General features: G+C 51.2%; 4 protein-coding genes across 4 annotated transcripts; 2 read left to right on the top strand and 2 right to left on the bottom strand.

The window, feature by feature from the left end:
- The first annotated feature begins 701 nt into the window (after positions 1–701).
- On the top strand, positions 702–7,159 carry LY6G6F (lymphocyte antigen 6 family member G6F). The gene is made up of 6 exons (XM_049653579.1): positions 702–858; positions 1,361–1,702; positions 1,784–2,047; positions 3,274–3,429; positions 3,590–3,656; positions 3,790–7,159. The coding sequence occupies exons 1-6, from the start codon at positions 804–806 to the stop codon at positions 3,812–3,814; spliced, it is 909 nt and encodes a 302-aa protein (XP_049509536.1). The 5' UTR covers positions 702–803; the 3' UTR covers positions 3,815–7,159.
- On the bottom strand, positions 5,532–6,677 carry LOC125938194 (lymphocyte antigen 6G6e-like). The gene is made up of 3 exons (XM_049653206.1): positions 6,626–6,677; positions 5,885–6,010; positions 5,532–5,755 (listed from the first exon to the last, which is right to left on the bottom strand). The coding sequence occupies exons 1-3, from the start codon at positions 6,675–6,677 to the stop codon at positions 5,532–5,534; spliced, it is 402 nt and encodes a 133-aa protein (XP_049509163.1).
- Positions 7,160–8,210: 1,051 nt separating the features above from the next.
- On the top strand, positions 8,211–10,629 carry LY6G6D (lymphocyte antigen 6 family member G6D). The gene is made up of 3 exons (XM_049653581.1): positions 8,211–8,265; positions 8,345–8,491; positions 10,307–10,629. The coding sequence occupies exons 1-3, from the start codon at positions 8,211–8,213 to the stop codon at positions 10,519–10,521; spliced, it is 417 nt and encodes a 138-aa protein (XP_049509538.1). The 3' UTR covers positions 10,522–10,629.
- A 773-nt stretch (positions 10,630–11,402) lies between these two features.
- LY6G6C (lymphocyte antigen 6 family member G6C) lies at positions 11,403–14,978 on the bottom strand. The gene is made up of 3 exons (XM_049653578.1): positions 14,148–14,978; positions 12,568–12,678; positions 11,403–12,088 (listed from the first exon to the last, which is right to left on the bottom strand). Exons 1-3 carry the CDS (start codon positions 14,197–14,199, stop codon positions 11,874–11,876), a joined length of 378 nt encoding a protein of 125 aa, XP_049509535.1. The 5' UTR covers positions 14,200–14,978; the 3' UTR covers positions 11,403–11,873.
- Positions 14,979–15,046: the final 68 nt, after the last annotated feature.

Below are 15,046 nucleotides of genomic sequence, written 5' to 3'. Positions count from 1 at the left end.
CACAAGCCCTGCTTTGGGGGAACCCTGCTTCCCTGTTTCTCTTTCTTTCTCTCTCTCTCTCTGCTCCTCCTGTGATTCTCTTTCCCTACCCCTCACTCACTTGTGCTCTCTCTCTCTCTCTAAAAAAAACAAAACAAAACAAAACAAAACAAAAAAAACAAAAAACCTCTTAGAGCTATATGAAGATCTGTTTTGAGAATCCTATCCTACCTGGGGTAGAGAGGTGAATTGGTGAATTCTGCAAACCCTTGTTATTCTCTTCCTTTAATAGTAACGTAATATACTCATCAGGGGTTCAGAAGAGATGTGTGGTGTGCCATAAGCCACATGGAAAATCATTCTAAATTATTTATAGGGTATTGGCTGGGTGTGCAGTCTTGTACTGAGTTCTGTGGAGACCAACGTGAAGATTCAGCTTCTGCATTTATGTGGCATCTCTTAGGGTGAAGGAGAGAGCACAGAATGTACTTCCAGACTGAATGGAGGTGAACAGCTGTGCTCCCTTCTGTGCAGGCTTTTTAGCATGAAGAGTCTTTAATCTGTGTCCTTCAGCTGATGTAGAGTCAGAAGTGTGAGGAGATCATCTTCAGAACAGACTGGACTGGGTCTTTTCCCCCTTGGGACTGGAAGGTGGTGGTCACTTTTTCCCCAGTAGACAGGAAGCTGGGCTTTATCTCCCCAGCATTCCCATCCCCTCAAGAGGACCGTGTCACTCCAGACCGGGGAGTGTGAGTCTTTATCTGGGTTCTGTTTCCTCCGTGGGGCACCAGGTCCTGGGCAAGAGAACTTGGCAGGCTCTCCCCATGGCGGTCTTATTCCTCCTTCTGTTCCTATGTGGCCCCCCGCAGGCTGCTGCAGGTAAGGAGCGGGAGGTGGGGGATTCTTCAGCTATTTGCAAGGTCGTGAGGAACTATTGCTGTTTCTCCTTAGGGGCCTGCAGATGGCATGTGACTCAAGAAGATAGATTTACCCCAACTGACTTCCCCCTACCTCTAATTCTGGGGAAGATCCAGAGAAAATAAGGGTCCAGATCATGGACAGTTTCCCTTAGAAAATAAGAATAGACACATAAGTGCTTCTAGAAAAGGAGAAATGAGAGGAAGAGAGAAGGGTATATGCCAACTATTCCAGCCTTTTCTCTCTTGCCTTCAGATTCTCTCACCCACTGGAGGAGAGAGGAAGAAAGCCCTACCCTCTTCTCCCCTCCTCAACTTCTTTTATAGCTGTCACTTGAGAATTGTGTTCATAGCAAGACCCATGCTGGGAGACCCCAGAAGGAGCAGAAGCCAGGAGTTAGAGGTCAAGTGGGAGCTGTTGATCTGATGGAGGTTCCTAGCACCATAAAACCCCCTCTCCACAGACAATATCCAGACCATCTATGTAGCCTTGGGGGAGCCAATGGAGCTGCCATGTCCCGCACCACCCACTCTGAGTGGAGACGAACTCCTGTCCTGGTTCCGCAGCCCTGCAGCAGGCTCCTCCACTGCCCTGGTGGCCCAAGTCCAAGTGGCCAGGCTTGGGAGGGGGCCTTCCCCAGAGCCTGGGAAGTCTGTAAGGGCATCCAGGCTCAAACTGCTGGGGAACTACTCTTTGTGGCTGGAAAAGTCCAAAGAGGGAGACGCCGGTCGGTACTGGTGTGCTGTTCTGGGTCAGCACCACAAGTACCAGAACTGGAGGGTGTATGATGTCTCCGTGCTCAGAGGTGAGTGGAGGCATGCAGATGGGGGGCCACCGGGGGCCAGGAAGCCCAGCAAAAAACTAAGTGGTCCCTCTCTCCCCACAGGATCCCAGCTATCCACGAGGGCTGCGGATGGATCCCCCTGCTCCGTCCTTTTATGCTCTGTGGCCCCTGCCAGACGCCTAGACTCTGTGACCTGGCTAGAGGGAAGGGGTCCTGTGAGGGGCCATGTACAGTCATTTTGGGGCGATGGGGCTGCCCTGCTCTTGGTGTGTCCTGGGGAACAGCTCTCTGAGTCCAGGGAACATAGACCAAGAATCATCAGCTGCCTCATGCCTCATAACAAAGGGGTCAGCTTTAGCCTGGCAGGTAAACTGAAGGAGGATATGGGAGAGGATGTTGTCTCTGGCACATTCTGCACCTGCTGGCCAGGGGAGGAGGACGTGACTTTGTAATTGGCCAGATTTGGGTTGGGGGTGATTTCCGGTGGAGCAGACCATCACCTGTAGGGAGAGGGCTTTTTTCTCATTGGCCAACTCTATAACAGAGAAGGGGGTTGATTAAGCCACCTTTCTGGTGGAATAGACCATTGGCCATGAAGGACAAGAAGGATTCCAGTGGGATATGCCATTATTCAGAAATAGGGTAACCTAGGATTTGTGTGGGCTATCCCATTTCAGAGAGGAAGTAAATAAGAATTATTGATGGGGGAGTTGTCTTTTTTTTAATTTTTAAAAAATGTTTTACATTTATTTATTTTTGAGAGACAGAGTGAGAGTGGAGGAGGGGCAGAGAAAAGGAGACACAGAATCCGAAACAGGCTCCAGGCTCTGAGCAAGCGTTCAGCACAGAGCCCGATGCGGGGCTCGAACCCACGAACCGTGAGATCACGACCTGAGCCGAAGTCAGACACTTAACCGACTGAGCCACCCAGGCACCCCGGGAGTTGTCTTTTGAAGAAAAGATATATGCACTGATGTTATAATGGCCTACTGAGAGTGAAAGGAGAAGGAGAAAAAAATGTATCATTGTTTTACAATTAAAAATCCATTATACACAGACAGAATGCCATTGGATATAGAATAACCCATTTACAAGGCAGGAGGGAGGAGAAAATTGCCATTAGTTTGGAAGGCAAAGGCCAGTTAATGAGAAGTGCCTGGGTCTTATTTCTCTCTACATCTACAGCACCTAATGTGGCGCCTGGCATTTGGTGGGCACTCAGTGAATGCTTATGGAGTGAATGAATGAAAGAATGAATGAATGGAAGGCACTTTACTTTCTCTTGAAACTTTGGATTACTATTAAGGATATGAGGAAAGATTGCTCATATGGCTGCCAGTTATGGCCGCCAGTCTGCTCTGGAGTTAGCTGTTCATATATGGGAGGGGGTGTATTGCTATTGGTTCAGAGGCTCAGGATGAGAGGCTTGAAAATGGGCAGAGTGGGTTGGTGGAAACTGGGGGCAAAGATGCATATGAGGTCTTCTGGTGGGAAGAGCCCACCAGACTATGGGGAGAGGCCTTTCTTTGGGGTATGGGAACAGACCCCTCACCACCTGCCTCCTTATCCCTATTGTCTTGCCCCTACTGTAGCCTCCATGGATGCCTCCCCTGCCCTCTGTGCCCCTGCCACGGGCTGGGATGTATCCTGGATCCTGATGCTGTTGCTTGCAGCAGGTCAAGGGTTCACCATCCTGGCCCTCAGCATCATGCTCTGGAGACAGAGGGTCCAGAGGGCTCAGTGCAGAGGTGAGTCCCTCCCTCCCAGAGGAAAGAAGAGAGCATGTGGGTGTGAGGCAGAGGGTTGCCTCTATACCCTATTTCTCTAGGGGAGGAGGGCAGTAAGGAATATAGCTCTGAATTATCTGATAATTTCTCTGCTGCACCCCATATGGCTCCTTCTTCTTAGATGCCTCGATTCCTCATTTCAAACCTGAAATCCAGGTCTATGAGAACATCCATGTGGCCCGTCTCAGGTGAGAAACACTAGGGGGTACAGGCTTAAATCCCAGAGGAGACTGGGGTTGGGATGGGTGTGGAATCCTAATTCTGAGGAGGTGGAGTATGGAAGTATCCTTAATCTATCTTTCTGCTTCACAAAACCCACAGCCCACCTGCCCACAAGATCAGATGATCTCGATGACATCTGCTGGGAAGTGTGACCTGCTGTCTCTCCAGCCATCTGGCACCTGAAAGATTCGCCTGAAAACCCTGGCAAGGGGGGAGGGGCTGAGAGTGCTACTTTACAGTCCAGCTGGTCTCCAGCAGTCAAGCTGTGTGTGTGTGTGTGTGTGTGTGTGTGTGCACGCGCGCACGCTTGTGTGTTGGGGGGGGGTTGCTGAAGGAAAGGAGAAGCATTATCTTGTGACGTCACCTATGAGAAAGTGTGGTCTCCTGTTTTATAATAGCCAGTGAAGGGGTGACCCTAAGTGCCCAGTCCCATGGGATTGAGGGGAGCCTGGGGTAGGGGGCAGGGGGTGTGGAGGGGTGGGGATGGACAGAGAGGAGGCAGAAGAATCCAGAGACTTGAGCAATGGTGGAGTATCAGTCTTGGGGAAACCAAAGGATAAATGGAGGAAAGTGAAGAAGAGAGAAGGCAAGGACTCAAGTAAGAGGAAGAGATGGACAGAGAGAAACAAATGGAAGCATCAAGTAGGAGGATGGAATGACAGAGAGAATGGGAAGAAGATTCAGGTGGCCTCTAAATTAAGTCAGACCACCCCCCACCTCCAGTCCCTCATCCCTGCTCAGTCTCATTTTCCCAGAGAAGAAGTTGAGGGAGAACAGGCACCTTTAATCAGACCCCAGACTTCCTTGCATGGAAGGGGAGGGCACTGAGTCAGGATGAGGGGTGGCTGTGCTGGGCCCCCACCCTGAGCCACCCTCCTTATCCTAGCACTTCATTGTGGCATCCAGAGTGGCAGAGGCTTATCAACATCCTGACATCCTGGGAGCTCCAAGAGTCCCATGGTATCTCCCTGGGGAGAGGGAGTGTCCGCAAGGGTGGGCGGGTGGATTCGCTGGTGGGGTGTGTAATTGGGCCCTGTGTGCTGGGCTGTCAGTGAACCCTGGACAAGTCTGGGCTGGCCAAGCAGGGAAGGGCATTGGTGCTCCCAACTGGTCCACTCCCCGGTCTCAGGCAGAAAGGAGCTGGACTCCCAGCCACATCCTTTTGTGTGCTCAAGCTTGGACCTCAGTGGAGAAAAGCTTTCACAGGAGTGTCACCAAAAGCCTTCATGCTACAGCAGCTTAAGCTGACCTGTTAGCAAGGAGGAGGACGGGAATGACACAGATGGAGAGTGAGGTGAAAGTTAGGGTTCTAGTCCCAGCACCCCAACCAAACCCACCAAGCAGCTATAGTTTGCTTTTAGAGAGCACACGCACATACACACCACACAGAGCAGTGTCCTAGACTCACAAATAGCACTTTTATTAAATTTACTCTTCATAGTTCCCCAAGAACCTCCTTCCTGAGTTCCTAACCTGCCAAATTAATCTTTCCTAGCAAGACTGTCCTCCTCACCATACCTGGTGCCCCTTCAATCCCCGTGCCTGGGACCCACAGCTCCATCAAAACACCTGCCTTGCCCAAGACCTGGAGCTAAGATAGAGCATCAACATCGGGCAACTAGAAAAGACAAAAGGCATAGAACAGGTGTTCTTTACGAGGCTGGGCTCTGGGCAGGTACCTATAGGGGTTAGAGCAGTGCCCGTAGGAATCAGGCCTTGGGAAGGGTCTGGGAAGGTATTGGGCCAGAGACCTGAGGTCTCTTCAGAATCAGGTTCTTGGGCATATCTCAGATGAGGTGTTTCCAGGGTGGTGGTGATGGTGGAGGAGTCCTGGTTTGAGGCTAGTGGAGGAGGTGGGCTCCCCACATGAAGCTGGCCACGAGGAGGAGCAGGGTGATGAGGAGGGGGCTGGGGAGCCGCTGCAGCACGGTGGCTGTGTTGCACAGGTTCTGCTCACAGCAGTGGTGCCGCAGAGCATAGGAGCGTGACCAGTAGGTGGCATGGCCCTGCAGAGGGCACTGGGCCCTTGGGAGGCAGCCTTTCCGCTCGATGATCTCGCTCTGCTCTGTGGGACAAAGAGGGAATGCTGAGGCCCGGGTAGGAAGGAGGCAAAAACTGTGTGGGGGGCAGCAGGAAAAGTAGGATGGATGGATGGAGATGGGCCTGGAGTAGAGCCATGGGACCAGAGTCCTACCTGAGGTGCCGATACTGATGCCACAAACTTCGTCATCCTGACACTCGGTGAGAACAGGATAGCAGGGTTTGCTGAAGCTGCAGGTGTAACAGCGGAGCCGTCCCCGGGTGGGGGACGTGGTGAGACCTGGGGGGTCAGCAGAGATCAAGACAGGCAAACAGGCCAGTGAGAGGCTCGAGCCCAGACCTGCGACAGGGATTCACAGAGAGATGTGACACACAAAGTGGGAAGAGGGAAGTGGTGAAAGGGAGGGAGGAGGGCAGGCAGAAGTAGAAAAAAAGACACAGAGGAGGGTGGGGGGACAACTCAGGAAAAGAGAAAGACACAGAAACCAGAGGGATACAGAGGTTGTGAGAAGTGCACAGACATGACAGAAGCCACGAGAGTCAGAGATGAACGTGGAGAGTGACACAAAATGCCAGACCGGGGAAGGCAGGGTGGCGGTAAAGAGGTTAAGTGAATGGTGCCACAGACAAGAGCGAATTAAGAACCGGCACTGACACTGACCAAGGGACCCAGTAAAGAAGCAAAAGATGAGATAAAGGACAGGGGAGACAGAGGTCAGAGGCATGTCCAAGAGATGCTGCAAGGAAGAGATAGTTATTCTCAAATGTCTTCGGAAAGAAACTTCTTGTTCCACCTTCGCCTGGCCTGAGGCCATTCCCGGTAGCTCTTCCTTCTAACGCCCTTACAACTCTCTTCTCCAGTCTTCCCCGCTTCTCCCCACCGGCCCACCCTTACCCAGTGCCCCACAGAGGAACAGGAGGCACAGACAGATGCTGGAGGTGCCCATGGCTGGACCCAGGGCTCAGGAGTCTGGGAGAATGTGATCTGCACCCCGAGGTCCCGAGAGTTGGAGCATCTGAGTGAGACAGGGAGGGACCAGTAAACAAACACACCTAGGGAGTGAATCTGGGGGGCGGGGGTGGAACCAGGACCAGATCCACCAGCGTGACGTGGGAGGGTCCTGGGCCTCTGCTCTTGCGTCCCACATCTCTCACATCCTCTCTGCCCCCTACTTTAGTCTGTTCCAGTCTTCAGGGTCTTCTCCATTCTGTGTTTGTTACTCTTGGCTGCGTCTGCCGCTCCAGAGTTATGTCTGTCACCTTCCCCCTCACTCCTCCCTCCCTCCCCTCCTCTCAAGCTGTTCTCCGCTCTGTCAACTCAGCTCCCTGTCTTTGTTTGCTCCATTTTTCCCCTCTCCAAGCATTTGAGTCTCTCAAGGTCACCCTCCTGGAAGCCCTGACCCAGAATGGCTCCAGTGTGGTGTTTGAATGTGAAATGAACACTACCCTCTTCCACCTGCCCCTCCACACAAAGCTCAGCTGTCTAAGTGGGACCCCACCCAGCTTCAGATCCCTTTGATCCCCCCAAGCCTCAACATTTGTACCCTATAATTATCCCTCCCAGCTTTACTACCACGAGGGAGGAATTAATCATGGGTGGGGCCAGAGGGACAGATGTGTTTCCACTGGGGGGGTGTGTGGCTCAGAAAGACTTGGAAAGAATGTGGGGATAAGATTTAGAAGGTGGTGGTAGATTCTGGAAAACTGGGTTTAAGACATTGGGGAGGAGAGCCTGATCTGAGGCATCAGAACAGGGATGTGCCAGGAGTAAGATAGAGGAGGGAAGGCAGAGGAGACAGATCTCCAAAACATTTTTTTTTTTTTAATCTCAGGACCTCTTCACCTCTTAAAAATTACTGAAGACAGAGCAGAGTTTTTCTTTGTGGGAGTTAATATTGGTATTTACTATATTAGAAATCAAAACAGAGCAGTTTAAATAGGTTTATTTAAAAATAAAAATAATAAACCTATTACATGTTAACAAAACATAGTTTTGTGAAAAGTAACTTCTTTCCCAACAACATAGAAAAGTAGTATCCCTCCACACTTTGGGGAATTACATAAAAGGCTTAAGAGAAGATGGCCAGGTTTTCACATCTTCTTCTGCACAAAGTCTATTGGGATATGTTGTTTTGGTCGAAGTATACAAAGAAAATCTGACCTCACGTAGGTATGAAGTTGGAAAAGGAAAACACTGAGGACCTTCCAAAAGGGTCTTAGGGTCAGGAATTCGGGGGCCACAGCTTTAGAACAGCTGCTGAGGAAGGAAGAATCTGGGGACTCCAGAGGATGCTGAGGGCTCTTCCTGCCATGAGGGCCCCTCCCTGTCCCCAATGGGGCCCCAGTGCCTGCTGGGGGAGATTCTTTCCTCCCTTTTTATTGCCCTATAAAGCCCAAGGCAAGGGGGATATAAGACTGGCAGAGCAGGGCCAGGGAGGGGGGGGTGGGAGAGAGAGGTGATCCTGACACAGGCAGACACAATGAACTCCCCATTTTTCGGGGTCCTGCTTGGCACCCTGCTGGGGACTGCCTTGGGTAAGGAGGCAGCCCATCCCCCTCTACCCACACTGGCTCCTCAGTCAGCCCGGGTCAAGCACCTCTTCTTTCCTGCCAGGAAACCAAATGAGGTGCTATGACTGCAAAGGAGGCCCCAGCAGCTCCTGCAAAGAAACCGTGGCCACCTGCAGGGAGGGAGAACGCTGTGGCTTCCTGGAGCGCAAACCCCAGCCAGGCCTGGGACCGAACAAGCTATCTGGAAACCGTGAGTCCTCAGTTTCTCCCTCTTCCCCCAGCCCTTCCCTGCCTCCAGCTCCTACTTCGATCCTTCTGGTTTCCAGAACCTTCTAGGCTCAGTCTGGTTCTGGGCAGATGGTGCCATGGCAGAGTAGAGCAGTCTTAGAGCCCTCTGGCTCTGGCACAGCCCCTCAGCAGCCCACTGTCCCTATGTTCCTACTTCCCCCTCTTAACTCTCCAGAGTCTCATAGGCCCATTCACTCACAAATGGTTGAAAAAGTTCTGTCCCTTGAGGTCAGGGACCAAAATAGCAAACCAAACTTGCAAACATTAGATAAGGACCAGGGATGTGTGTGTGTGTGTGTGTGTGTGTGTGTGTAATTTTGAAATAATTTTTGAAAATTATTTAGTAGAAATAGTATAGAGAGTTTACTATTTAGTAAAAATAGTACAGAGAGTTCCTGTATATCCTTCACCTTCCTTCCTCTAATGTTAACATTTTATATAACCACAGTACTATTATCAAAATCAGAAAATAACAATAACACTGGTACTACCAACTGATCTCCAGACCTTATTCAGTTTAGCCAGTTGTTCTACGCATGTCTTTTTTTGGGGTCCTGTACTAGAGCCAAACCGAACGAGAGTTCATCCACTTGCTGCACAACAAGCCAATAAAAACAGGCACCGAGCTTTGGCAGAGAAGAAAGATAGGCCATTTATTGGTGTGGTGCCATCCAAGATAATGGGGGAGCTGATGCTCCAAAGTCCCACCCCCTCCCCAACTGCTTGCCCATGAGGGTTTTTGAGGACAAAAGTGGGGATAGGGTTCTTCTGAGGAAGTGGACACTGTTGACTGGAAGTCCGTGAGGTCATGCTAGCAGGTGTTCTAGTGCTACTTCGTCTGGTCCTCGGACATCTTTTCCATCTCAAGTGACTTGGAATCTCAAAAATATCTTTATTCTTTTTTTTTTTTTTAATTTTTTTTTTAATTTTTTTTTTTCAACGTTTATTTTTGGGACAGAGAGAGACAGAGCATGAACGGGGGAGGGACAGAGAGAGAGGGAGACACAGAATCGGAAACAGGCTCCAGGCTCTGAGCCATCAGCTCAGAGCCTGACGCAGGGCTCGAACTCAGGGACCGCGAGATCGTGACCTGGCTGAAGTCGGACGCCCAACCGACTGCGCCACCCAGGCGCCCCAAAAATATCTTTATTCTTTATGTTAGAGATTTCATTAGGTACATCTAATGATCATATCTTTAGGATAGTGCTGATTTTAATTACTTGCCTTACAGGTTCCTTTGAGTGAGAAGCAAGCATTCCTATCCCTTGAGCCTAGGCTACGTGTTCCTTTGGCCAGCCTGGCTGTGCCTGGGGCTGATAGGACCTGTAGTGTTCATTTCTGCATCTGAACTGACGGTCCAGGACCCAGACCAGGATCCCACATTGCATTTTAGCTCTCGAGTCTTCTTAGTCTCCTCTGATCTGTGACAATTCTGAGTCTTTGTCTTCCATGACCTTGACACTTTTGAAGAGTCCTGATAAGTTATTTTATAGACTGTCTCTCAATTTAGATTTATCTAATATTTTCTCATGATTTCTAGATTGCACTCATGAGTTTTGGGCAAGAACAGCACAGAAGTGATGTTGGTCCGTTTCAGTGCATTGAATTAGAGGGTTCACAGTGTCAGTGTGTGGATTTTGGTCATTTGGTTTCATGGAGCTGTTTTTTTGAGGGGGGCAGAGAATCCCTTTGGGCTCCTTGAAGTCACATCCACTCTGCCCTAGAAGGCAAGTCCTCATGCGAAGAGTCCGACACCCCAGTCTCGTTCTCTCCTCAGCCTCAGTGACCTTGATTCATCACTATCCAGCCTGCGTGGCAGCCCATCGTTGCAATCAAGTGGAAACAGAGTTGGTGGGAGATGTGACTTACACAACCCACAGAGACTGCTGCGTCGGAGACCTGTGCAACAGCGCCGTCGCGAACACTGTAGCCCTGCCATGCCTCCTGGCTGCAACAGCCACCACACTGGCCTGGCTCTTGCCAGCACTGTAAAGAGGGTAGTAGGCTCAAGGGAAGGGAAGGGCACAAGGGAGCGAGGGAACAAAGGAGATTCGAGGTGAGAAGACAAACAGCCCTCTGTGGGCCATTAAAATCTATCCACCACCCTAGAGCTGACTGGAAAATTCTATCTTTTTTGATGGGAGAATTGCAGGAGTATTATGGGGGCGTCCATGTTCTAGTTTAGGGGTTATCAAGCATCAGTGGACTTAGTTATAATGGTGTACTCCTTAACCAATGAAACCCCAAGGGACAATGGAGAATCTGCTCTAAGTGACTTCTGGTCCTATTGCTAGGGAGAGTCTTCCCCGGCAGTGAGGACCATGAGGGCATGAGGGGAGTGGTCTCTGGGCTAAGTGGGGGTCATCAGAAATCAAAGAAACTGTTTGGGTTTGTTCCCCTTTCTCCCATTTGCCACTTGGTTCCCAACATGACTCTATAGGATTGAGAAAGGAAACGTAAGCACCATGCTAGGAGGGTTGCTTGGTGCCCTGCTTAGTAGCCTGGCCAAGTGAGGCCCTTGACTCTAACCTGAGGGACTGAGGCCTGTTAAGAGGGTCCTGGATTCCATCCCCATGCAACTCTCCTACCCTTTTTGGTGAGGCCTGAAGCCAGGCTGCACCTCCTTCTTGGCAGTACACCAGAGGTGTGGCCTAAATTTGGGATAAGAATCGTCGCTCCAAACACTGAGACCTGTGTGCCAACTTCAGGCACAGGAAGGAAGGATAGAGGCCTGAAAAACCCATTTCTCCATTTGCCCCAGCCCAGCCTCTCAGGGAAACCCCTGAAGGATTCTTGGGGGAGGGAGGGAGCTGAAAACATCATTTCCCGAGAGGGGGCCTCTGACAAGAGGTCTGTTGACAATAAACACACAATTTATCAGACATAGACATTTATTACTCAAAATGGAAAGAGGTGATCATGGGAATGGGGTATGTATGGGGGCCAGGGTTTGGGGAATCAACCCCAGACAGCGAGGTCATCAGGTCCTTCCTAGGAGCCTTCACTGGGGACAGGACAGAAGACAATTTCAGGCCCAGGTCCCCATCGCTCCCGGAGTAGGGCACGGTAGAGTGCAGGAGGAAAAATAGAGTGAGGAGTTCTATTGGGGAAGATTTGGAATGGTCTAGAAGGATATGGGCAGGGACTCAGGAGAAGCAGAGTGGAGGATGTAAAGTGGCAGGATGGGTAGAGAGACCATTGTCTAATTAAAGAAATGTGAAGAGTCTGGAGAAATGTTTTTCTGAGCAAAGGGAGCTAAGGAGAGGCCATTGTAGGGAGCCAGGGGACACAGGGCTCAGCTCAAGTTAAGGCAAGTGGGAGGAGGGGCAGCTATGGAGTGAGTCTCAGTGCAGCAGCCAGAGGCCAAGGCCAGCCAAAGAAGTCAGGAGGATAAGGGCCAGGGCCGGGGTGGGCCGAGGGGCTGGGCTGTTACAGTTGTCCTTGCTGCAGCAGGTAGTGTTATAGGTCAGACCCAGCTTGTGGTTGGTTTGGTTGAAGGTCTCCCGACAAGGCTCTTCGGGTGTGCCACATCGAAGGTTGGAGAAAACCCACATCTTACCTGAGGGTAGGAGTGGACAGTGGGGTCAGCTAGGATGGGCACCTGGCATGCCTGTGTCCACCTCCCCTCCCCACCCAGGCTTCCTTCCCTTCCTTCCTTCCCTACTCTGCCCCTGGCCCTCCCCTCTTTATCTCTTCTCAGTAAGTCTGACTGTCCTCCTTCACTTCCTTCCCCCGCCCCCTCACCCCAGTCTTGGTCCTATCACTTGTTGGCTGTGAGGCCTTGGACTTGTCAGTGTCTCTTTCTGAGGCTGTCTCCTCAGTGTAAGGAGAGCACCCACATCATAGGATTCTTGAACATGAACTCAAACAATCCATGTAAAGTCAGAGAATGGTGCCTGGTATCTAAGAACCCTTGGCCAAATATCATCATTCCTGTGATTGTCTGTTCCACCTCAGTCTGAGCTACAGTTGGGCCTCAGCCCTCACCAATAGAGTCTCCCACCGGTCCCCTCTCCCGCCTAAAGAGGGGGATGTTACCGAGGTACACATTTGTTGTCAGGCACTGCTGTCCTGGTTCTAGGCGGCAGGACTGCCGGTCCACACAGCCCAGCACAGGGACCTTGTAGCAGGAGTGACAGCGAATGTCAGCTGGGAAGACACAAGTCAGGCTGAGGTGATGGGGTGTCTGACTCACCTGGGGACCAGCAGAGCTGTGGGGTAGGGTGGAGAAGAGCCAATCAAGTAGGTGTTCTAACCTGTTTGGTTTGGTAGTGACAGAGGAGGTGAGTAAAGCAGCAACAGTGGAGGTGGGGGAGGGTGGAGCACTGCTCTGTGAATGCCCACACACTAAACACTGTCCTTCACCCCACCCCATGGGGGATGAGTCAAGAGGGGTAGAGCTACCAACAAAAACACAGGGCTGGGGATAGATGGAATGTGAGAATACCGTGGGCAAGGAATGGAGGAGGTGGGGGAAAAGATAAAGGAATTCAGAAGACGTCACAGATGGAGACTTAAAATTGGAAGAAATATTACAAATAAGAATGATGGTTGCAGCACTTGCATAAATGGCTTGTAACTTGAGGCTGGCAAGAAAGCCACCTACGGCCAGCTTTTATTTTTATTTTTATTTTTATTTTTTTTAAGCTCATTTATTTTTGAGAGAGGCTGCGCTGTCAGTGTAGAGCCAAATGCGGGGCTCGAACTCACGGTGAGATCATGACCTGAGCCAAACCAAGAGTTGGACGCTTAACTGACTGAGCCAGCCAGGTGCCCCTGTGGTCAGCTTTAGCAATTTACTCTCACCACCTGGGACTGCCGTAAGTGTGGGATCCTGTCATCCTGGCGGCTTTGAGGAAGAAAAGAAAAATATCTGGGAACCAGATCATCAGATTCCACCTGAGCACCTTACCAAAAGGGAGAGAATGGAAGCAGAAAGTGCCACCCTCCAAGTTCCCACCTCAGCTAATTGCAGGTTTGGGTGAGCCAAGTGTGGCGAAGGAGGGGTTCAGTCCAAGAGTAGAGGGGTCCGGTGACTGCACCTCTGTGCAACAAATCCATTTCACCCTGGGCATGAGCAGCCTTGGCATTCCCTCCCTGGGAGGCTGGGATATCTCCCCAGTTTCCCAGGAGATTCTAAGAAATCCCTGGGACCCTCCAGAAGGCTTGTATCCCTGGGGGTATGCTCCCCAGGGAAGCCCAAGGGTGCACTAGAAAAGGCCACTGCCTCTCAGAATGACTGAGAACAAAATCTGATGGAGTAGATGGGGAGGGTAGGATGCACAAGAAGTCCCAGACTGGATGCCTAGGTTTCTGGGAGGACTCTGCTGAGTGCAGATGGTAAGAGGAGAAAGCAGTAAGCTGGGTCCCAGAGAGTTTGGTAGTGGAGTAGGGGAGAGGGGACCTGGAGCCCTGGCAGGTCTTGGAGGTGGGGAGAAGTGTGAAGGAGCCAGGAATCCTTGAGAAATGGAGCAAAGACCCTGTGACAGGGAAGCCTGGTTCTGGAGGCACAGGAGAACTGAGCCACCAGTTGGGGCACTTGGGATCCTGAGCAGTGGGCAATGGAGGGCGGTGGGTGGGGCAAGCTGTAGAAGTCCTTGGGGCCCCTAGATGCTCACCTGAGACCCAGCAGAGCAGAGCAGACAGGGTGAGCAGCAGAAGACCTTTCATGATGAGGATCCTGAGAATGGTAGCAAGTACCGCAGCTGACAGTAGATTTTCAGGGATCCGGCTCTGGGAGTTGAGTGGCCTTTTTGGAATTTATAATCCCAATGGTCCCCTCCCTTCCCTGCCTCTGGTGGCCCCTCCTTCTCTATTTACACACAGCTGACCAGGGATGGGGAGGTACTAAGCAGAACTGGGTGAAGGAGTGGGGATGGGAGAGAGAGGTAGTGGAGGATAGGTGAACTAGTGGCCAACTCCATTTTGGTTCTTGATTTCAGGTCAAGACACCCCTCCTGGTTCCCAGCTGACAGCCCTGCCTGCCCAGTCCTCTGAAGAGGCATCACCAAAGGCCCCTGTGATAGTACAGTGGCTGTGGTGGCGGTGCCTGCTGCTTCCTGGGAAATGGACAGTGGGATGTGGGCTACATTAACTGCCAAATTTGGGTCCCTGGGGGGAACTGATAGGGGCAGGTGAGCAGAAACTGAGGATGGAGAGGCTCCTGGGTGGCTCAGTCAGGTGAGCATCTGACTCTTGATTTCAGGTCATGATCTCAGGGTCTGTGGGACTGAGCCCCGCATTGGGCTCCACTGCTGAGCATGGAGCCTGCCTAAAATTCTCTCTCCCTCTGCCCCTCTCCCCTGCTTGTGTGCTCTCTCTCTAAAAGAAAAAAGAAAAAAGAAATTAAGGATGGAAGAGGCCAACTTAATCTTGATTCAGCCCTGACTTGATCTTCCCAATCCCTGTTTAGCCACAGGACAAAGGATGAAGGGTTTGCGATGTCACCAGGGGCTTCCATGATGTCACAAGAACAGAGGCATAGGCTGGGGCTGCCTGCTAGGGAGGTGCTGCCTCA

Source organism: Panthera uncia (genome assembly GCF_023721935.1).
Source record: "Panthera uncia isolate 11264 chromosome B2 unlocalized genomic scaffold, Puncia_PCG_1.0 HiC_scaffold_24, whole genome shotgun sequence".
NCBI classification, from domain to species: domain Eukaryota; kingdom Metazoa; phylum Chordata; class Mammalia; order Carnivora; family Felidae; genus Panthera; species Panthera uncia.
This window is presented reverse-complemented; position numbering and strand designations above follow the sequence as displayed.